At 37.9% G+C, this 25,239-nt stretch overlaps 2 protein-coding genes across 2 annotated transcripts in view; both read right to left on the bottom strand.

Annotated features, from left to right (window-relative positions):
- LOC136261181 (uncharacterized) overlaps window positions 1–25,239 on the bottom strand; it is a 156,029-nt gene that overhangs the window by 92,316 nt on the left and 38,474 nt on the right. Inside the window, exon 6 of the mRNA XM_066055154.1 lies at window positions 4,417–4,728. Within this exon, the coding sequence (XP_065911226.1) occupies window positions 4,417–4,728 (312 nt within the window). The remainder of the gene's footprint in view (window positions 1–4,416; window positions 4,729–25,239) is intronic.
- LOC136262522 (uncharacterized) lies at window positions 10,290–15,721 on the bottom strand. The gene is made up of 2 exons (XM_066056823.1): window positions 11,798–15,721; window positions 10,290–10,659 (listed from the first exon to the last, which is right to left on the bottom strand). Exons 1-2 carry the CDS (start codon window positions 15,652–15,654, stop codon window positions 10,566–10,568), a joined length of 3,951 nt encoding a protein of 1,316 aa, XP_065912895.1. The 5' UTR covers window positions 15,655–15,721; the 3' UTR covers window positions 10,290–10,565.

Raw genomic sequence — 25,239 nt, 5'->3', positions numbered from 1 at the left:
ATTACCAGCACAACGTAGATCATCAAGCCAGATAGGACCACTACCTTGTCCATAGTATGCAGAGTGTCTAGCATTAACTGCTTTACCAAGATCCAGTTCACTGCATACAACTTGTGCACCATTCAAGTCCCAGAAATCATCACACACTGTACCCCATTCACTATTGTGATGCACCTCCACTCTACCTTCATATCTGGTTGGTCCATTAACAAGACGAACTACAGGTGAAATAATATTCATGTAAATAGTACACAATCAAGAAACTTTATTACAGTGGTCTATATCTACAGCCAAAACAGCTGAAAGTGTGTGGCAAAAAAATGGCTGATGTTGAATGAAGATGCAATATTAGCCAAGATATGGTCACCACTTTGATATACTGCACTTATAGGCTATACTGAACTAGCTAGCAACAAGTTAGATGACTACACAGCTATAGCTGCACAGACACTATTGTTGCCTTAACCACTATCCAGCGTTTCTTAGCAAACATGGTTACTGTAGCAAGCACTACAATAAAATGATATTGACAAAACTCAGCAGGAGATGTAGATCATTAACTATCAGATGAGCTATTCTGTTACACATGCAATATTGCAAAGATGCAGTAAAACCATTCCTTTTATATCACCTAATGAATAACTTCACAATGCATTTTATGCTAATGAAAGTGCTGACAAAGCTTAGCATAAAGTCTTTCATACGTGTTCCGATGTAAGGTCTTCTTATCTAGCATGAAACATTTTAAATTATATTTTACGTCAACATCTACACAAACAGCTCACAGAACAATTAGATTTACAGTAAGACCACTATAGTTGCAGATGTTCATTACAACATTGAAACTGGGTCACCAGACACTAATCCCAATAAGTGGGCATGGCTCACAAAAGTAGCTGGGCTGCAGCATGACTAGACTATGACATGTTAACACACCTCCACATCATTAAACTAAATATATAACGCTATTAATTTCACATAATTATGATCCAATCCAAGTTGGGCCCAGATAAACTGTAAAGCAGATCAGACCGAGACAACCTGGACAAAATATGACCCGTTTTACCTGGATTACCTGACCTGGTGTACCACTAGTTCACTATATTTATTTCCATGATGTCACCAATGGACATCAGTGTATCATGGGTTAATATTGGTTGGTAAATAATAGAATTGCAATCAACCATTTGTCTCAAGCTGATATTGCTTACTTGTCAACCACTGTCTAATGATGGTGGTTGTTTTGGTAGGTGTGCAGGTTCAGCTACAAATCGTGGCTCTGATTACGTGAGACTTGGGGACAAAATACCTGGGGGTTCCTGACTTTAAAACCACAGGAATTTCTAAGGCCATCATAACAATCCTAATGAAACCCTGCACTATCACACGCTAAGCTAAATAATATAGTCTTGGGATGGAAGAGCTACTCTTGGAATGCACTCAAGTCTAGCAAAGAAGACTCCCTTCAACGTCTGTGTATTTCCTCCTCTGATAGAATCAATTCCATAATCCCACACCATAAGTTTTTTCCTATTTATAAAGTTTGTTTATTTTACTATCATTCTTATAACAGTGTAATTGGTTTATACATACATCTTTCCAATGTATTCTCCTAATCCTAGGGGGTGGGTTTTGGGAGGGGACCGAGTCTTATTCCACTGGCTACAGTTAACTCAACTAGTACACACAGTTTTATTTCTGCGCATGTGTTCATAATGCTTTCCACTTAATACCTGGTACCTCTGGCTCTGTGGTGCAGGTGTCCTACATACACAGTGCATAGCCTTTATATATTCTCCTATGCTTACTAGCTGGACAAGCATGCTAATTATCTCACTCCTTTAGACTTAATCTAACAGTAGTGGTGTAGCTACACATTAAATTGATTTTCTAGAACAGCATTTCTAGAAAAGGTACTGCTCATACAGTAATGTATGGGAGTGTTAACATAGTAGTAATATACATGAAATGTTAGAAAATTAAAATTTATTCCAGACAAGTACACGAAAAAATTTGGAATTTTCAACTAGAGTAGGGATCATAGCACATCAATAAAAAGTACTGAAACAAGTTGGAGTAGTCCATGACGGTAAAACAATAAGAAGCGTTATATCCCTACTGTGCTCAAGATACCATAACAGAAATGCACAGTAGGGATATAACACTTCTTATTGTTTTACTGTCATGGACTACTCCAACTTGTATCAGTACTTTTTATAGATGTGCTATGGTCCCTAATCTAGTTGAAAATTCCAAATATTTTTGTGTACTTGTTTGTTAATTTTTTTGTAAATGATTTTATTATGACTGGTGAACCCATGCATACCGTATCTGAATTGGAACCGCGAATGCACCCGGGCTATATCAATCATCGCCTGAAAAGTGAAGTATCCATTACGCTTCATTGTCAGCTATGTTCAACCTGTTACACAGCATTTCGAATCAAGAACTTTCCTGGAAACACTCCTAAAATCTACGCATACCAAAAGAAATGGTGCCGCACCCCAATTTTATTAATTATCGTCTGAAAGGTGAAGTATCCATTACGCTTCGCTCTCGGCTATGTTCAACCCGTTACACAGCAATACGAATCAAGAACTGTTTGAAAAGCACCTCTGCAATCAAAATAGCCACTATGAAAAATACAGACTATTTCCGTTTCGAAGGGAAGCCATCACGTGCTCGCGCCAAATCAACACATTTCCCTGTCAGCAAAGATGAATGGGACACAAAGGAGGACACTGGTAAGTCCATGAAGAATGCATTGTACGTACTGCGGTATGCCAAAAGGCACCTGTCAGGCAGAAGCGACGTCGAACAGTGAAAAAATCAAGCCCGTAGCATTAGCCGTTATCGAGTTACACTTGTCTGAAGGCATCATTCAGTCAGTCAGTTACTTACTTAGTCAGTTAGTAGAAAATTCTGTCGAATAAAAAAATTTTAAAATTCTGTAGCAACTTGTTGAAAGCGTTTCGGGTTGGTCTGAAAGCTGGTTTGGGCTTAGTTTTACCTCACCAATACTGCCTCATCGTCATAAGGGAAAATTGAGGCTGGTTTTTGGGTGATATTATTTCGTGGGCCACGCCTACTCCTTTGTGGTCCCTACTATACAGTTACTATCGTACTGTATGATATGAGTGGTGACAAAAGAAAAAAAACAGATGTGTTGCTTACTGAACAGTAATCACAATGTAACATACGAGTGTAAGAATTTTATTTACTTTCATGACAATAAGAAACACTAACAGAAGGACATTAGCTTAACTTCAGTCACATACAGTAGCCAATATCAAGAGTCCATAATAAGACTCTTGCTAATATGTTATAGCTTAGAGTGAAGTAGTTATAAAATGTACCATTATGGCTTTTAGCATACCACTTTGTGCACTTTGTGAGAAAAGCATCACTTACTGTGCTTCCAATGTCATTCATTATTGGATATGGTGCCATCGCATATTTGACATTTGGTGATTTTTATGACCATTTGTATATTGAAAATGTATCATTCTTGTCTGACTTTATCTACTCGAGGTATTACTTTACCCCATTAAAACATGGTTACAAATTAAAGGTAGGAACAACTTTGTTTCCAAATATTTGAAGTCAACAGTAATTTCATTTCAAAGTTGTGATCATAAGTAGGGAATAGGGATCACCCCAGAACTGATGTGCACCACCTAAAATGCTTCCTTTAAAATCATTCTAGAGACATCTTACAAGACAAAAATCATCTTTACGGAATAATAGTCCATCTAACATCAAATACAGCACTGATTAAAAACAAGAAAACACTTACAGCAGGCCAGATACAGAATTAAAAAAAACCAAAACTCAAATATTTGTCTGCCAGCCTGACCACAGTCACAATGCTGGAGGCCAAATGAAGCAGTGTATGGCCACCATTTTATGCCACAATAACAACCTCATCAGTGGCATGTGCCTTTTGGGAGTTCCGACAAATGTGTGCCCTCTGCACCTTTGTTTTCTTTTATCTTCAATCAGGCTGGTCGGATAAAGTTCAAATGCACCTCAAAGCAAAACAAAATGCTTCTACAAAGCCTTTTTCACTATTTAAAAAATCTATTTGAGAATATCACTCGGGATTCCCAGTCAATATTTTATGATAGCACAAAAATGCAAGCCTTAGAAGTCTCTACCATTAAACATTATGTATTTCACAAAATATTAGGCGAGTACAAAATTTCATGACTATATAGCAGTTACACAAATTATTAGGTGGACAAAAAAAGTAACTATAATCACAAAACAAGAATGATCAGATCATTTCATATAAGTTATGCATACAGTGTAGCTAAACAGCAAAGTCAACATTTTAGATGTACTGTATAATGTAAACACAGGGATAAATTCAACATCAATAATGTGTAATAAAGATAATGCAAAATAAACACATACCTCCAGCACATTTCACACCAGCATCTTCACTATGATTACAATAATGATAATAATTTCCCCATCCTGAGTGTGTACAGTCTCCAATTGTTTGTTCATTACCAGCACAACGTAGATAAACAAGCCGGATAGGACCACTACCCTGTCCATAGTATGCAGAGCGTGTAGCATTAACTGCTTTTCCAAGACCCAGTTCACTGCATACAACTTGTGCATCATTCAAGTCCCATCCATAACCACACACTGTACCCCATTCACCATTGTGATACACCTCCACTCTACCTTCATAGCTAGTTGGACCATTAACAAGGCGAACTATAATTAAATAACACACCATATCACTAGCAATTTGATAAATATATCATTAGCAAAGTGACCATTTCAACACCTTTAAACAACTTCATTTGTTAAAGGCTGCAACATAACAGAAACTGGGGAACTTGGGTCTTTAAAAGTGATAAAGGTAGCAATAATTTCACTGACATACCTTAATATGTTAATTTCATTCACAAGGTCAACAATAAAGATAGTGACCAATAAACTAAAAGTCATAATAAACTGCAAATAAAGTATTGTAGAGTCTGGTTGTTAGGTACATGTGCCTAAAAAAGTTCCTGAAAAAAATATTGTGATCAACATATAGTTGTTAAGCGCATGTGCCTAATAAATAAACCTCATCGTGATTATTTATGGATTCACTCTCTCTTAGGGAGGTGTGAATTTCAGTCGTTACATATATGCCAATATTTTGAGTCCAGTTTTAGTGTACTGAATCCTTCGTGTGGAGAAGACTGCCTCGCTTGGTCAGTATAGTAAAGGCATGTATTTTGGCTTTCTACTTCATGAAATTTTGCACTATACACTATTAGCAAACCTCTAGCATTTCTTCTCTTGTATAGCTCCTCCATCTTATGTTGGAATTTCGTGTTCGTCCACATGCATTCATCAACCATCATTAAGTACGAGAAACAGGTATGCGCTTAACAGGTAATATGCCCTTAATACATACGTTCGCTTAACAACCAGACTCTACGGTAGTTATCTGGATAATGAGTATATAGATTTGGCAAACGCTTCAAGAATTGTTCATTTTGTATGATAAAAGCCTCAAATGATTGTAGATGCTTGGTGAAGTATACTAATAAAAGTGCCACACAAAGAGGTTATAGCATTTGCTATTCTATTTTACATAACTGATTCCATTAATTTAAAAAATACCTAGCTATGATCACTAGCAAGTTTCTATTTTGGTGGTGTATATGTAATGTTATAATAAACACATTCATCAACGCAAAATTTGTACAATTAAAAGAGTGTACTTTATCTTCAAGCAAACTTAAGCAACACAATAATTTTGCAACTAAGACTCTTGTTTCAAGACACACAGTAGTATGTCGTGCAGCCAAGAAAGCTGACAGGCCACATTTTGAGTATATTTGTGACCGGATTTCACATAACAAGGCTTCCACACACACAAAATCAAACTTACGTTTTTACCAGAAATGGATTGCTGGCCTAATACACTATCACATTCCACACTGTACTTCCTTCAGGACTGGCAAGTCTGGTTTCTGTGGCAGCTTTCTTCCGACCCTGTCAAAGCCACGAGTGGGAGATTGGCGCCATTGAATGGCCATGGCTTTGTGATAATGGCGTGTAGTGAGCTGGGACTTCACAGAGAGCTCACCAATAGTGTTCTCGGTCAATTTGGAGTGATTTGAGGGCCATGGAGAGCCCAAACTTGGCCTCTGGATTCCAATCGTCTTCTTACTCCATTTTATACCCGTATATTAAGACCACCATCCACCCCCACCATCCACCCCACCCTCCCACCCTATTACTATCACCTGTGATATTATTACCCACTCGAGAAAAGCTGCCCAAAACAGGGCTAAATTTGGGTATCAGAAATGTATACACCCACTCAGTGATAGCTAGTAAATAGATGCATACTTGGTGCAAATTTTGTTTGCACAGCTGTAGGCACTGGGAAGTTATTACACAATGATTACTTAAAATCGCCATATCTCCTAACGAAGTTTTGTGCGTCGAAGCCGGGTTTTGTCAAATTCAGTCACACATGAATACATTATAGCCCATATAAAGTGTAACTTACCAATTGACGCTTGAAAACAGGCCCACACTTTATTACCAACCCATGGAACACAAGGAGTAGCAAGAGGCAGCCAAACAAGCTAACTGTAGTATTGTTAGATCACGTGATCTCACGTGATGCCTCTCTTAATATTAAATGTGACCGGATTTCACATAACAAGGCTTCCACACACACAAAATCAAACTTACGTTTTTACCAGAAATGAATTGCTGGCCTAATATAGGGTCCGCAATCCGAAAAATCAACTTCTACAAATCAACCCCCCTACCATTGTGGGATGTTCATGAACATTGTGACTGCTTTATTAGAGTAATTGACTGCTCTATTAGAGTATCTCGATCTCGTATGCAATTTCTTGAAGGGGGGGGGGGGGGGGGCATTTGCCCCAAATGCCCCATCCTGGATCCGCCATTGTATGCATCCAACCTTATCACATCACTATGAGGAAGAGTTGGCTTTTCTTGTCTTGGCTGGTAGGGCAGTTTGAATTCGAAAATTTGTGTTTCGTTTTCTGCTTTTTGAGAGAAAGCAACCCTGTGCCTAGAACCCAGTGAGTTATTTGCTTATTACTGTGCGTACTTTTTAACTACATCAACTCTAGATAATATCTAGCTAAGCAGCAAGTTCTATCCTGTTCTTTGTGTGGAGCACGAAATTTTAAAAATAATTTTTGCTTCTCACGAAATATTAAAATCGATATTTCTGTGAAGACAACAATCGTGCCTCCGGTTTCATGGTGTATCTAGCAATGGGATACCACAATGAACATCCCACAATGGTAGGGGGATCGATTTGTAAAAGTTGAATTTTCGGATTGCGGACCCTACCTAATACACTATCACATTCCACACTGTACTTCCTTCAGGACTGGCAAGTCTGGTTTCTGTGGCAGCTTTCTTCTGACCCTGTCAAAGCCACGAGTGGGAGATTGGCGCCATTGAATGGCCATGGCTTTGTGATAATGGCGTGTAGTGAGCTGGGACTTCACAGAGAGCTCACCAATAGTGTTCTCGGTCAATTTGGAGTGATTTGAGGGCCATGGAGAGCCCAAACTTGGCCTCTGGATTCCAATCGTCTTCTTACTCCATTTTATACCCGTATATTAAGACCACCATCCACCCCACCCTCCCACCCTATTACTATCACCTGTGATATTATTACCCACTCGAGAAAAGCTGCCCAAAACAGGGCTAAATTTGGGTATCAGAAATGTATACACCCACTCAGTGATAGCTAGTAAATAGATGCATACTTGGTGCAAATTTTGTTTGCACAGCTGTAGGCACTGGGAAGTTATTACACAATGATTACTTAAAATCGCCATATCTCCTAACGAAGTTTTGTGCTAGGGATGCGCCGATTTTGCCGGAAAATTTTTTGGAAAAATACGTTGGTAAAAGCAAAGAGCAAAATGCTGGAAAAATAGGTGGAAAATTGGAAAAATGGGCACCAAGGAATGGCAGCTTAGCACATTTTGTATGAAAAAGATCGAGATACTCTAATAGAACAGTCACGCATGGTATTAGCATAATTAGGATAACATGAGCTCATAGGAAATGGTGACAAAAGATCGAGATACTCTAATAGAGCAGTCACTATGTACAAAATATTCTAATAGAGCAGTCACACATGCTTGCAAGCTTGAGATACTGCAATTAATTTTTACTGATGCTCAGCAAAATAGAAAAAACCCGAGCAAAATATTGAGCAAAATAGGTGAAAAATAAAAGAATTGCTGGAAAGAAAAATAGGTGGGAAAAAAAGCAAAATAGGCTCATCCCTATTTTGTGCGTCGAAGCCGGGTTTTGTCAAATTCAGTCACATGTGGAGCTTAATTTCTTGAAAATAGATTGCTATTTCGTTGACTCTTCTCTGAAGTTTCATAACCATACTGCTATAGTAACTGCAAGAGCTAATCGTATACTAGCTGTGATTAATAAATCGTTTGAGTACTTGAACACCAACGTGTTACTCCAACTGTACAAATCCTTTGTTCGTCCCATATTAGAATATGGAAATATTATATGGGGTCCGCAGTTCATACTTGATCAGCAGTCAGTTGAAAAAATTCAAAGAAGAGCTACCAAGTTAGTGAGCGAAATTAAAGACTTGCAATATGTTGACAGATTAAACCACCTAAACTTACCATCTCTCAGATATCGACGTCGTAGAGGGGACTTAATCTACACATACAGACTATTTCATAACATGCTGGACATGGATAGCTCATCCTTATTTACCCTTCGATCATCTTCTATAACAAGAGGTCATGATTTAAAGATCTACAAACCACATGCTACCTGCTTGCCACGCCGTCACTTTTATTCAGTAAGAATTATAAATGATTGGAATGGACTCCCATATGACTCAGTTAATGTTCATTCAACCAATTTGTTTAAGACACACCTAGATAGATTTTATTATGATTACCAATATGATATTGTATAGTTATTTTTGTAGTAGTTTGTTTGTTTAGATCAGGTTTTTACAGGCTTTGCCTCCTTACCTGTACCCCCAATAATAAAAATAATAATAATAATAATAATTTCCTGATAGAACAGTCAGCGGAAAAAATTTATGTCACCTATAATTGAGCATAACTCCTTAGAATGGCCCCAACTAGATATTGGGTGACCTGCAGTTTGAATCCTGGGATTGGAGGGATTTTTTTCCTTACTTTGGTCCCTTTTCTGTTACACCTTTCTAGCTACTGTATAAGTCATTAAGTCTAAGTCCTTGAAATTAGGTTAGGTAATCCTAAGGCTGCAGCACATGTTCCTGTAGACCTTCAGTGCTGGTCACTGTAAAGTGTTAATAATAATACTTTTATGGAAAAAGTGAAATATTCTAATAGAGCATTCACTGATTAAAATGTTCAGATTACTGTAAAAAAATATTATTAACTTAGAGCATAATGCAAGCATAATGGGTGAAAATTTTGGGAATTCCTGAAAGTAGGGCTGGGCGGTTTCTCGGTATTATAGTAATACCGCGGTATTGCAATGAAACGATATCTGTGTCGCGTAGATTTCGGTGAAACGATAATATCACGATATCGATATTATTACGATTTTTAGTGTTTATGACAGCTTATTAAGCCCTTAAGGTTGTTATAATGCACCTCAAATAATCACGTGGTACTACTGCAAACAAGGACCTAGTACTAGCTAGTCAATTTTTTTTACAAAGATCGAGATACTCTAATAGAACAGTCAGCTAAAATCGAGATACCCTAATAAAGCAGTCAGCTACTCTAATATAGCAGTCATCTTTAATAACCGCGATAAATAGTAATATCGTGATATATTTCTGCACGATATATCGTGAAGCGAAACTCCAATACCGCCCAGCCCTACCTGAAAGTATTTTAGCAAAATTTAGAGCATGTTTGACTCAGGCCTAATTGTGGATGTGGCCATTCTTTTCATTGCAAAGGATGGCAAGGAGATTTGACTCGTCATTCCAATGTCTGTAGTGATCAACCCAGTCGTAAGAACACAATTTGAATGCTCTTGTGGATGAATGTCTCATTATCAAGGTAACCTTACGTGGCATTAAAGCTTTCACATGTAGCATACTGAGTCCAGGATATGCTATCATTGCCAGATGGGCTTGACACGTGTGTGTGTGTGGAGCCTACATCAGCAATGCATTTGAACTTTTGCTTGCTGTATTAATTTACCATGCATTATGCTTTTTAAATTTCTTGCAGAACAAATTGCCACTGATTTTCTGTACATCATACCTAAACGTATGATTTTCTGTACATCATACCTAAACGTATCAGTACAACATGCACAAGCCTTCCATTGACTGCAGCATTATGAAAATCATATGCATCAAGAAATGTTGACTAGTATACTGTCACACAGATACAAATGCAATCTAAGAGAAATTAAAAGGCAGAATTTTACAGGAAAAGTTATTCTAGTACAAAATGCAAAAGAAAAATGGAAATACTAAACAACTACACAACTACATGTATGCATATAACACACTATCCAAAATGTCCAGCTGCTCACAGTGATGTTTGGTATCAGTCTATGCCCAACTCTAGCAAAGATTCACGGAACTTTACTGGACTTGGTTGACGTCCTTGCACTGGATTTGGTTGATCCTCTTGCACGGTTCTAAATACATTTTGACATTGTATGGATTATTACAAAATAGTAGATACATTTCCTATAGTCTGTTTATATTGCACTGACCTTCATAAAAGTTAGTTACTACAATGAAATGACATGTGTGCTCTTATGGTAACAACCATATTGCTATGTTAACAATGTGAATCAATGTATGCATGTACGTATGAAAATATCTACAGTATAATTACTCATTTTTCTGGCATACATCAAGGTACTCATTACCAAATATTTAATGTGCAACTAAAACATTATGGTTTAGGTGAATACAAACTGACTAGCTACCAAGGGCGGTGGAGCAGGCCAAAGAGTGAGGGGGCCAGGGGCCAGGCCAGCTGTAAGGTGAAGACAAAAAAAAGTTAAATAAAGGTCACTGCCTGCTGACAATAGCTGCTCTCCACCAATTATATCTCCTTATTTATAACTACACATACATAGCAAAGTAGCTTGCTACACTGCTTCTCTGGATACTGTGACTGCTCTATTAGAGTATCCAGATTCTGACTGTTCTATTGAAGTATCTCGATCTTTTCTTGCAAACAGTGTCCCATAAAAGTGGGGGGGCATGGCCCCCCTTCTCCACTTCCTATGCTGGCTACATTGTATTTATAGCATTGCTATGAGTACTACATGGAAAATAAAGGACAAGGCATGTGGCTGAGATACTACTATAGCATGAGGGAAACTGAGTGCTACATTAGCATCGAGGTCAAGTGCTTCATGTTTGTATAGTGCAAGCAGGAATGTTTCAATTATTTATGCAGTTTTTCAGTCAAATCGTGCTAACTTGGCACTTATTAATGGGTTGCTCTGGTCAGTGGTCCTATATCTTTTTATTAGCAATTTTTCTGGTAACTTAACTGCTGATAACTGAGTTCTGGTATTATGATGGCACCGCCTGTGGGCTGTTGGCAACAAACTGCTGATGCATTGTATTTTAAACTATTAAACTTTGAAGTTTCATCAACTGAGGTATCTACAGTTGGTGGTCTTTAAACTACACTTTACACCTAACTATACTTTACAGAAACCATAATACACTCTTTGTTTGATCTTGAATGCACACACAAAGTTCTTTATAATAATAATATTGCATAGCGCATAAATTTTGTAAAACAAAACTTACGCAATTGTCGTAGCTGTAGCTTTCCTCAGTGCATCATCCACAGTAACTTCATATTGTTGGTTGACATTAGGCATTTCAATATCCTTATTCCTTGGCTCATCCTTCTTGATTGACTTCACAGTAGATTTACAGAATACGATAAACTCTTTAATATGTTGCCGATTCATAAATGGTGTAACCAGGAGTAAAAATATCAGCAATGGAAACACAACTAAAGTAAAGGCTAGCCCAGTTATAGTATTGGCAGTTAGCCCATTTGAAGCCTCAAATGGTTGCAGTATGGTAACCAATATCATGGTAAGCAGCAGTAGAGCATCAACAGCATTCAGGGTCTTGCTAACATATGGCCTCACAATGACATGTATTAATGTCATTATTACAATTGCCACTAGCTGCAAATATGACACAACAAAAACATTAGTGATATTTGCATTAACTATAATAAGCATCACCAGACGACATATCATGTAATAAGAGGCAAAGTAACGATATTTGTCTTTGTAGTATCCTTGAAACTGATCCAATAGTGGTTTAATCCTGGTAAAGTTTATTTTATGATTAAGAAATGGCTCCAACAGCAATATAAGTGGAAGTCCAATTACAATGACTATGCCACATGCAATAGCTACTAAGCCATATGCCAAATGACGACCATGAAAGTACTCAAGATCAGGTGATAGGTAAGTATACAGTTTGTGCACCTCAGTAAATTTCAGTGGCCTCATCAGTAGTAATGAAGTTGATGCTATTGAAGTGTACGATAGTAGCAGCAGAAAGCAAATGACATGGATTACTCCTCTACTGACAAACAGTGACAATCTTGGGGAGAACCTAACTGATATGCTGATGAGTAGCAAAATCACTAGAAGAGCTAGTGGATGTATGTAATGGATAAACTGCTGGTCAATTCCACTTAATCCTATTACAAAACAAATTTGACCCAAAAATTGTGGGGTCAGTCTGGCAAGGCTGGACACAATCGTCACCATCCTATACAGGGCATCAGAAGTACGAAGAGCTTGTCCTAACAGGATATCTATTACACTGTAATAGAATGTGATACCGTATAAGTATCCAATTCCAACCTTGAAGTACATCATTGCAAAAACCACAACAATAGTAAATATCCAATAAAGACATGTCATTGTAACTACCATAGTTGTTAGTCCTGTAGTACAGTTTATAGTGCTGACACAGTCAACTGAATCAAATGATAAAGCATAACTATCTTTACAATTCCCACAAGCAGTACCTGTCCTATGTTCACCACACTGTTTATCTGGGGATGGTAATAGGGTACAGGGTTCACCACATTTATCAAAGTCACAATAATTTACTGGACACACTCCTACAGTAGGTTGTTCACTAATAACACCAAACCAGTAACCTCTTGTGATTGTAGCAGTACTACCAGAACACGATACAATATCATCTGTAGTGTAACATACGCACATTTCATCACTGTAGTAGAATCCTGAATGACAAGGTGATATCTCTATTCTTAAATTCACCACAATTGGTTTCAGTTCATAAGCAGTATCATAAAAAGAGTGTAGCTGAATTACGGTATAATCATTGTCAGAATAGTTATCCCCACTATTTAATCTGGAATAATAGCTATAAATATTGTGACTAGGGGATTGTTTGCTTGTGATTTGAAGGTTGCTAATTCCTTGTGAAGGTTGACATCCAATTGATAATCCTCTGCTTCCATTAATGGAGTAACTCTGAGTATTTTCAGTGTGAGAAATCAGAAATGGTGCTGTTCCCGCAGACTTATTATTATAACCTAATATACAGCTTGAAATAGAGATGTCTTGGCCTAGCATAATGTTTGGGATTAAATAAGTAGGGTACATGTCACTTGATACTGTTGCATTAGTATCATTGACCAGGCGCGCAGGGGGATCTAATCTTAGTTTATTTGGTGAAGTGACTATTTTTTCCCTTAAGGCATGCTTTGTCACGTTTGATTCAGACTGAAAAGTTTCATCACATGATTGTGGCACATTCAGATACACAGAATTTCCTCCAGCACTACCGACATTATTATTGAACTCAATGATGTCACTGGTGGTGTTTTGTACTAGTAAAATATCACTGAGATTTTTATAGCAACCATTATGTACTGATACGCTACAATATATAGCTCCTCCATACCTTCGTGCTTCATTGCCAATAAATGAGACTTTAGAATTTGAATTAAACATTACCCTTGAATTCAAATCTAAATACAATGCTGCACCATGTTCCGCAGTGTTGTTTTTAAATAAGGTCAATCCTCCATCAATTATTAAGTTTGAATTCTCAAGGTGAACTGCTGTACCAAGATTATTAGCAAACTGGAGGTCTGAGATTACCACAGAATTAGAAATACCACAAAAGATTACACTGTTGATGTCATTGATATTATTAAATGTGCTTTCTTTGAGTGTGTAAGAATCAGTGGTCTCACAAGAATCACATGATGGATGCGATATATATATACCTGCTCCATGACCACCTCCAGATTGTCTAAACACCACCACGTTTAGAATAAAAACTTCATGTGTAGGTCGTATATGTGTTGAAGAATTTGATTTAGTGGGCATCATTATTGGACTATAAGAATAAAATGCACTTCCATCAGTTTGTATTATATTAGATATAAACTTTATGCCTGCAAGCAAAACATCAAGACTATGATAGTCTGATAACATTACTAAACCATTTCCAGAAGATAAAGTGTTGTGTTGAAGTTTTGATTCAAGAAAATCAACTGAAATATTGTAACTGTTTAATGACATCATTGGACCACCAGTATTGTATGAGAACATTAATCCTTCATAGCTGGTAACGATGGATGTTTGATACTTTAAGAGAATCAGATTTGATTTTCCATTATTGTACTTGAAAACTGAATTCATTATTGTTAAATGTTTAGTCTCAAACATTGCCACATTGGAAGCAGTGTTGCTGAGGAACACACAAGATAGCAGCTGTACAGTAGAATTATCTTCATTTGTTACAATTGACAAAATATTACCATTATCAGCAACAGTATTTGATTGAAATCTCACATCTGACAATGTAACGTTTGTGTGACTTGAAGAAATGTTAATAAACACCATGCTGTTACCATAGTTACTTGGTACAGGTTGATTGTTGATGTTATCTGTGAAACTAGTTGAACTTATTAATATGCGATTCATTCCAGAGTCTTTTGACTTCACTACAAACAGTTGAATTGCTGTACTGTTTGGTTTCATGCTAGTAAATGAACAATCAATAATATTAATAACTAGATCCATACGGTTAGACTGTTCAACATACAAGCCTCCATAAGTGTATTCATAATGTGATTGTGGATAAGTGTTTGTATAATTATCTGTATAGTAAACATTACTAATGGTAACAGTTTCTGATGCTTGAGAAATTTGAACCAATGATGTTAAAAATGTACAACATTGAATTGTTAGATTAGTACAAGTATCAAAGTATAAACCACCTATGGGATCCAGATGGTGAGCTTTATTATGAGAATTAGATCCAGTTGTTGATATGTTAAAGAAACCACATCTTATCCATCTGATATTTTTAATGATAACATTATTGCAACCCTTACACACCAAAGCTCCAGTATAGTTACAATCAATTTCAGACATGCTATTACCAGCTATTGTGATGTTGCTGAGGTTCACCAAGTTAGCTGGTGATAGTAATGTATCATACGGAATAGTTATATTAATGATGCTATTGTTATTGACATGTCTTAACGCTTTATCAAGTGAGTAGTAGCAAATATCCATATCACTTGTGCTATGATTACCAGTATTAGTCATGTCATCATTCCTAACAGTGTTGTTACCAGTGACCATTATCACTTTGTATGTTATATTATCATACGTGTTTCCATTACTGCTCTGATGACAACTATCTTGATTAATATCTACATTAGTGGAATATACATACATAGGTGATCAACTAGTATTATTGCAAATGTTATACAATAAGTATGTAGGCATAATCAACTATGCTAAAAGAACTGATGATGCTTTTAAGGGCAGAAGTGCTTATACATATTGTGTGGGTACAATATTATAAATGTTATACTATACTGACTGTCCCTGTCTGTTTTGATATGAATGCATGGCATTCCAAAAATTAAGGAGGACAAGGTGAAGCAAAAAGGGCTAGCAATTTGCTCTCCCCTAGATCTGCACTCCCCTAGATCTGCACTTTGATTGTAACACTTTAAATGAAATATATACATAGTCTGATTTGTGCTACATTGTATTGACATAATAATATTGGGCTGCACAACTACTAAAAAGTTTAAGGCAGTGGTTACTCAACCGTAAGTCGGTTCAATAACACCAGGACTATTGAACTGACAGTCATGTGACACTTATGAAATGGACTTTTATGGGCTATGAGAAGGGCCAACTAATTCCAAACACATTAGAGTGGTCGGTTACACAAATCTAGTCTGCTTTAATAATCATGTGAGCCATTTACTTCATAGCTCCGTGAATTTAATTGTGAGATACATGACTTGTGAGGCTCCTCCACCCATGCAGTAGTACTCTTCAGGAAATCTGTCTACAATTTTATGTTGAAAAAAGGTGGAACTACAGATGGTAACAAATTACAAAGTCAGAAACTAGAGAGTTGGGAATTTACTAGTCAAGAAGGCTGGCCATTGATGATGTTTTGCAGAAAATGTGGTAGGTATAGCTACATCAGAGACTGCAGGACTTTTTGCTAAGTAGACAACACCAAGGTTTGTGAAAAAGGATAAAGAACAGCCGAAATACATGCTTGTAAAAGTATTACTGTGCTCATGGAAGACAGTTGTTTAAGAGCCACCCAACTAGCACAACACAATTAATGTAAGTGTATTGAGACATGTACAGTGAAACCTGTGTATTAAGGACACATTGGGACTGACAAAAAGTGCCCTGACTATCAAGGTTTCCTGATTTTTCAGGTCAGTTTACATGCTAAGAGATACTTTGGGTGTCCAGATTATGCAAGTGTACTTATTTTCAAGTGTCCTGATTAATACTGTATACTCACTTAGAATGGGTGGAAATTGTAGTGTACAGGAATACGCACGGTACTTCGATAGGATTACATGTGGTGTGTTTGTATGCTCCTTGGTATTGCATTTCTGTCTGATGCAGTCAGCATCCACTACCTGGAATGGGTTTTATTGACCTGACCAGACAACACAACAGCAGTATTTCTGTTTTTACAATCAGTACTTTGGGTTACAATGCATGCTACCAAAATAATCTTGTGCATGATTTAGCAGTAACAGCAAAATCGATATCATTGTATTGGGGAAAGTAAGAGTATCTTTGTTTCATTTGTGTGCCATCAAGCGCATATTAAGCTTGAACAGCCTACTTGCTTGTAAGCATGGTTGATTTACTATAAACTGGGAAGTTTCGTTGAGTGAAAGTTTTGTGTATTCGGGGTAAAACTTTAACAATGCAGCTAGTAGTTTAGCAAGAAATTTTCACAATTTGCTTTGAAGCCACAAAATGTGAAACTTTCCTTGTTTGTTGTAGGGTAAAAACCATATAGTACCTTGATGGATTTGCCAGTTCATGGTGAAAGTATTAAGCCAAGTCACAACCATACTGTTGTACTCATTAATTATAATAGGTTAAGTACTGTATGTACTCTGTATAGTGGTATAGTGGCTACAGTTCTCCTGCTCCTACTCTCTACTCCAAGTGTTTCAACAGGTAAGGCTGAAACTTTAACAGTAGAGGTGTACCGATACGGCATGAACCGATGTCCGATATTGATGCCACCAAAAGAAGCTGATAACCGATAGTTGATCTGATATTTTCATTATTACAGTTTTAAGCAAACCCAAAAGTGTACATTTATCTATCCTACAACAACGTGTACATGCATTCCATTGCTGAAGCCTTAAATGGATTTTTGCATTACTCCGCATTTCAATGGCCTGGTACAGCAAGTTTTCTTGGTATCCTGTGATCCCTCTTTTTTTTACACAAAGGTACTATATAACTGCTTCATTTGTAAAAACTGCAATAAGCTTTCCAACAACAAACACTAGAATTGCTTGTGTTTATATGGCTTCTCATAATCTAGCATTTTTAGTAGAGTAAACGATAAGTCACTGGCACTAAACAGCCACATAAAAAACCAATACATAATTCGTTTATGTATAAACTATTACTACTGCATTATTGGTAGCAATATCAGTCCTCCTACTGTTCTTTACTGATACCGATATTGGTAAAAATTACTGTATCGGTGGCTGATATTTTAACTGATCCGATTATCGGTACACCTCTATTTAACGGTAGTGCTGTGAACCTGCAGAGTTTACTAAAACCGGTTATTGGAAGGTGAATAATTGGATATTGACCGGTTATTGTCTGATTGTAAATTTGCAGACATTATGGTACTAAACATGCCGGTTGGAAGCCTTAGGGTGGTACCAAAGTGACCATCAACATCCTGCCTTACAATAACAGCTATTACAATCACATGTTTACACATGCTTTGAGGTTATGTTATGATGTTAACACTTGTCAGCAGGGGTAATTTATGGTTTACCAAGTGGGTGGGCAAAACCAGTGTAAAGGCTTCTTAGCTAATAATTGGCTTGACCTAGACAATATCAGTTAATAACTGGTTTTTCCATACTGGTTCGCAACACTATTTAACAGCCCACTGGTTTTCCCCCTAGACAACAAAGAAGTATTAAAAAGGAATTTATGCAAACTAGCTGGGTTTTTGCTCAGATCAGCTGGTCATATATGGCAAGTATCACACTAAACCAAGTCAGTGTAATTAAACCTTGAAGGCAAGCTCCTCCTCTCACACTGTACACCTCAGGAAATTATCTTCCAATTCATGGTGGAGCAAAGTTGTGAGTTCACCCATGCTAGGCTCTAAAATATTGGCTTCTCTACTAAATAATTAAATATATTAAACGATTTAAATAGGTCAGGTGGCTCACTCAGCTAGACCAACTATTGTATGTGTATAAACAATCAGTGTGTGCATTAAATTACTGTACATTGCTATATATCCCCTGCTTGTAACATAACATTATAGATGGAGCAAGGCTTTTCATCAGTTCTATGAAGTAACGATAACTGCTGCTTTGGTGTACTAGTTAACTAAGTAAAACTGCATTGTTATTATTTGTATTACCAAGAGTTAATAATAGTGGAAGGGAGAGTGTCTAACGCTCTATAGGGCTGTATAAAATGAGCGCGTTTGAGCTAAAGGGCTTCAGCAATCTTAACAAGCGACGTGTTAACGCATTCAATTATGGTTACGCGGCCGGCGCAATACTCATTCAGAAAAGAGTGTATCGATAGCAGTTCACGTGAGAAGCGAGTGTTATAAAATGGCGTCCGTTCATGGTTCTCAGTCGAAGATATCAAATTGTGGCGGTACCCGTGAGAGTGGAAAACAGATTCTAGTGGAAGAAGAAACATCATCTCGATGGGAAGTAGGAAAACCGTCATTCGAAGACGCGATGCGGTGTTACCTGGTCTGCCATGTTGGAACCAAATACCACTATCAGCACTTCCCAAATATCGATTCTAGTGTTCATGAATTTGTGCAGCATCGTTGATGTGACCTGACAAAAGTGACGATTGGTTCTAGTTGTCAAGTGTAGAGAATGCAACTAAACACGAGATTATCCGTGGTGAAGCCCTTTAGCTCCCACGCGTTCATTTTATGCAGCCCTATACAGCGTTAGACACTCTCCCCTCCACTATTATTAACTCTTGGTATTACTCTGTACTGTTGTGCTTGCTATCAACATTATATTGCATGGGTTCTGATAGCAACTAATATAATGGATGAATAAAGAAAAGGAATGGGACTCTAGTATATCCTGTAGTAACTAGGACCTATAGCCCTTGGTTATCATCTTTCCAAAAGCAGTTTCAAAAATCATGGATACGTCATAACTTTGATGTTGCCTAGTCACCAGACAATTTACAGTTTGTACAAACACCAACATTTTTGTAGTAATACAGATACATCCACCTTTTTGATTTGAAATCTTTAATGGGATTAAAAATTGGAAGAAAAGTTGTTGTGTAATAATGCGTGCATGTGCATATCAAAGGCATCCATTTGTAGCACTGGAGAAGGTGTACAAAGCACCAACTTTAATTATGTTAGCATGGTGCAAGCCTTTAAACTAATGATGATAAAACTTGGTCAATTGTTTATATTGATTGCCAACTTAGTTTTATGTATAAAAGTGGACTAATGAGCCTTATCTAAAATTACGTCACAGACATAAAAATGGCTGCTGTAGTGTGGGGACGTTCGTAAAATTTGTATGGGCGACTATGGGGAGAAATTTTTTGAACGGCAATATCTCAGCCAAGGCAGAAGATATCGAGCTTTAACCAACAGGTATGGTGATAAATTTGCTGAAAGAATAGGAATCTAGCGTTGTTTTGAAAATCAACCGAAAATCGCTTTTACGTACTTATTGTAATGTCTTATAGCCATACCTGCTAGTTACAGTTTGATATTTTCCTTCTTGGCTGAGATATTGCCGTTTAAAATTTTTTGTCTCATAGTCGCCCATACAAATTTTACGAATGTCCCCACACTACAGCGGGGAATGAATTTGTATAGTCGCCCATACAAATTTTACGAATGTCCCCACACTACAGTACTGTAACTCTGTGTAGCCTCATGTAACCCAGTGTCTCCTTATGTAACCTTGTCTAGCCTCATGAAACCTAGTGTAGCCTCATGTAACTCTGTACAGCCTCATGTAACCCTTTGTAGCCTCATGTAACCCAATTTCTCCTCATGTAACCATATCATGTCTAGCCTAAGTAACCCAATGTAGCGCCATGTAATCCAATGTAGTCTCATGTAACTCTGTGCAGCCTCATGTAACCCTGTCTAGCCCTCATGTAACTCCTGTGTAGCCTCCTGTGTATTGCCTCATGTAACTCTGTATAGTCTCATGTAACCCTGTGTATTGCCTCATGTAACTCTGTGCAGCCTCATATAACCCTCCGTAGCCTCATGTAACTCTGTGTTGCCTCATGCAACACTTTGTAGCCTCATGCCTCATGTAACCCAATGTAGCCTCATGTACCTTACATGAGGATGCACAGAGTTACATGAGGCTGCACAGAGTTACATAAGGCTACAAAGGGTTACATGAGGCTACAAAGGGTTACATGAGGCTGCACATAATTACATGAGGCTACATTGGGTTACATGAGGCTACTTTTGGTTACATGAGGTTACATTTGGTTACGTGAAGCTAGACATGGTATGATTACATGAGGAGACATTGGGTTACATGAGACTACACAGAGTTACATGAGGCAATACACAGGGTTACATGAGACTACACAGAGTTACATGAGGCAATACACAGGGTTACATGAGACTATACAGAGTTACATGAGGCAATACACAGGGTTACATGAGACTATACAGAGTTACATGAGGCAATACACAGGAGGCTAAACAGGGTTAAATAAGGCTACACTGAGTTACATGAGCCTACAAAGGGTTACATGAGGCTGCACAGAAGTGCATGATGCTACATTGGGTTTACAAAAGGTTACATGAGGCTACGTAGCCTCCAACGTAATATCATGCAACTCTGTGCAGCTCATGTAACCCTGTGTATTGCCTCATGTAACTCTGTGTAGCTTCATGTAACTCAATGTCTTCTCATGTAACCATATCATGTCTAGCTTCATGTAACCAAATGTAGCCTCATGTAACCCAATGTAGCCCCATGTAGTTCCGTGCAGCCTCACAGAGTTACATGAGGCTACACAGAGTTACATGAGGCTACACAGAGTTACATGAGGCTACAAAGTGTTACACGAGGCTACACAGAGTTACGTGAGGCTACAAAGGGTTACATGAGGCTGCACAGAGTTACATGAGACTACACAGAGTTACACAAGGCAAAACACAGGGTTACATGGAACTACACAGAGTTACGTGAGGCACGGGCAATACACAGGAGGCTACACAGGGTTAAATGAGGCTACACTGAGTTACATGAGGGCTAGACAGGATAACACAAGGCTGCACAGAGTTACATGAGACTACATTGGATTACATGATGCTACATTGGGTTACTTGAGGCTAGACATGATATGGTTACATGAGGAGAAATTGGGTTACATAAGGCTACACAGAGTTACATGAGGCTACATAGAATTGCATGAGGCAATACACAGGGTTACATGAGGCTATACAGAGTTACATGGGGCAATACACAGGGTTACAGCAGGCTACAAAGGGTTACATGAGGCTGTACAGAGTTACATGAGGCTATATTGGGTTATATGAGGTAACACTAGGTTACTTGAGGCTAGACAAATGTTACACGAGGAGACATTGGGTTACATGAAGCTACACAGGGTTACATGAGGCTACACAGGGTTAAATGAGGCTGCACAGAAGTACATGATGCTACATTGGGTTTACAAAAGGTTACATGAGGCTCCAATGTAGTATCATGCAACTCTGTGCAGCTCATGTAACCCTTTGTATACTCATGTAACTCTGTCACTCTCATGCAACCTTGTGTAGCCTCATGTAGCCTCATATAATTATCCCAATGTAACTTTGTGTAGCTTCATGTAAACCAATGTATCCTTATGTAACACTGCGTATAACCTCATGTAACCCTGTGTAGCCTCAGGTAACTCTGTGTAGCTTCATGTAAGCTTGTGTATAGCCTCATGTAACCCAGTGTAACCTCTGTAATGTCTCAGTATAGCCTCATGCAACCTTGTGCAGTATCCTGTAACCCAGTGTAGCTTAATGTAACCCAGTGTAGCCGCATGTAACCATGTGTAGTATCATAAATCTTTGTAGCTTTAATGTAACCCAATGTAGCCCTATGTAACTCTGTGTAGCCTCGTATAACCCTGTATAGCCTGTTGTAGATGTTGATTGCAAGGTTTGTTAAGATTAACGGTATACTAATGTACATTAAGTAAAGAATTTAATGGTTTAACAAATAATGTTCGTGGTTTAATAAATAATGAAAAGTACTATAGAAATCTTGCACATTTTTGGGTAAACAATATCAAGGAAAATTTTTCCATTTCTTTTTTGGCTATGTAATTAAAAACCAAAATTTTGATACAAATGGCATTTCAAAGTTCAGGTTTTGTGCCAAAATGTGTAACAGGACAACAAATGGCACATAATAGAGAAGATGCTAGTCATTATCTTGTCATTTGAGCATTATATATTAAATAATGTAAATTATTTATTAAAAAAGAGTCATTATTTATTTATGAAAATGTATATATGTATAAACCATGTACAGCAAGTATATATAACCTAGTTTTTTATACTTATTATATTGTTATAATTTTGATACAAACGGCACCCCATACTCGGTATCCATGATGTTTGGTCTCCTAAATCTGAGATGTTATTTGATATTCGTATCTGTGACACTGACGTCCAGTCCTGTTTGAATCATACACCAGCATCGATTTTGTTAAAAGTTGAGTGTGAAAAGAAGTCTAAGTATTCTATCACTGCTACTGCTCGTTGAGCCCATTTTACCATGCTTTGTTTTTCTGTTGACAATCTGATGGGTTCTGAAGCCTCCTGTTTACTGAAAAGATCTTGCTTCTGATTTAGCTCTTCGATGGGACAAGCACTATTTAGAAGTTGTCTATTAGATTAGAGCAATCCTAGCATTGAGCTACTGGCAAGAATAAGAACGCGTTGCTTAAGTTTTGAGAACGGCGCCATTATTGACTCTACAAGTTAGTTAATATTTTGTATAATTATGTGGTTTGTGTTGTGTTTGTGTTGTATTTGTGATCTTCGTATATGTTAAAGCATAGCCGTGAGTGTTATATGAAAAATCAAGTACGAGACGCACGGCTGAGATGCTAATAAAGCACGAGGCGAAGCCAAGTGCTTTATTAGCATCGAGGCCAAGCATTGAGTACTTTATTCTTCATATAGCACGAGCAAGGCTATGCTTTAAATGATTTATGAAACTTTCTACTCGTCAGTGTAGCTTCACCATACACTAGAACTCGTAATTAACACGCATTGCATGAACTACTAGCAGCCTGAACACACACAAACCAGTTTAACAAAGTAACTCACACGTAGTTCACCATAGTTTGGCATGGTAGACGTCCATTGTGTCTTTTGGCAGGTTTTGCTCGCAACCCACAATCGATTCTATTGTTAGTCATATGGTGGAAGTATTTCCGTGATATCTCCAGGACTTGTCCGTTTACATTAACAAACGTAACAGCAACGTTACCTTCTCCCACCCATCATCGAAGCATTTAGGTATGTCTATAAAAGCAATGCAGTCGTAGAACTCATATTGGCTGGGGTAATTGATCACCCAGCACGGCGAGGCTATCAGCCTTCACCGGCTTGGGTGATTAGTCGTACTGGCGTGAGCCCCATAGGCTATTAGCCTACACTAAGCACGTGGGTAACTGTGCTTTATTGCCCACAAAGAGTGCTTTATTCATTCAATAAAGCACTTTTTGCGGAGCAATACAGCACTCTTTGTGGTCGATGAAGCGGTTGGCCGGCTGAGAGTGTGCTTTATGAAATTTAAAGTACACTTTTTCCTTTGATTTCGCCCACGTAAAGTTCTATAAATATAGAATAATAATCATTAAAGAAAAAATTGGCATGATGCTTGGCATAGGTTTGTGCAAAGGTAAAGTAATCACCAAGTACGCCTTTTCACCTCTTTTACATGGGGTATGAAACAATGCCATGATACCCACAATGATAGTGTCTGGATTTAGAAAGAGTGGTATATACCCATTTAACCCCAAAGCACTTGACTATGGGGCAAGCAAAAGTATGTCATATAGAGCATACTGATGTGCAAGGTGTTGACATGTTTTCAGTACCTGCAGATAATCAGGGGTGGCAGAGAAGGGGGAGGGGTATAAGGGGGCTGTAAAAGATTATATAGGTGCTTAGCCTTCCTAAATATATCTATAGCTGCCATTGAGAGCCCTGCTCAATAGCATCAATGCTCTAATAGAGCAATCAAGATCGAGATACTCTAATAGAGCAGTCACAGTATTCTTCAGAGAAACAGTGTAGCAAGCTACGTATGTAGTTATAAATAAGGAGGGGTGGAGGGCAGCTATTGTCAGCAGGTAGTTACCCCTTTTTTGGTCTTTGACTTTCAACTAGGCCATGGCATCACCAAGCTAGACCCCAACCCCCCCCTCCTAAGTAAAGGTGTCTCTGCTGCCCCTACAGATAATACATAGTTAGAGATGCAAGACATGATATTCCATGTAGAAGACTATCCACCAGAGCAACCGGTCAGAGTGAGCAATCTGTGTGCCTTCTCCTCCTGAGAATGAAGGCAATTTGAAGCACATTAGTAAGAACTTGGTGCAGTATGTGCCAGTGAAGCCAAAAAGCAA

The sequence above is a fragment of the Dysidea avara genome, chromosome 7 (genome assembly GCF_963678975.1).
Source record: "Dysidea avara chromosome 7, odDysAvar1.4, whole genome shotgun sequence".
Classification (NCBI taxonomy): Eukaryota; Metazoa; Porifera; class Demospongiae; order Dictyoceratida; family Dysideidae; genus Dysidea; species Dysidea avara.
Note: the sequence above shows the minus strand (reverse complement) of the source record. Positions and strands in the feature narration are given on the sequence as shown.

What these genes read in the sequence shown, in the direction of transcription:
- LOC136262522 (XM_066056823.1), bottom strand. Translation starts at nt 15,654, where the DNA reads ATGGTCACTGGTAACAACACTGTTAGGAATGATGACATGACTAATACT. An exon ending in GCTACAGCTACGACAATTGC is followed by an intron (nt 10,660 to 11,797) that starts GTAAGTTTTGTT and finishes AAATGTATTTAG; the next exon opens with AACCGTGCAAGAGGATCAAC.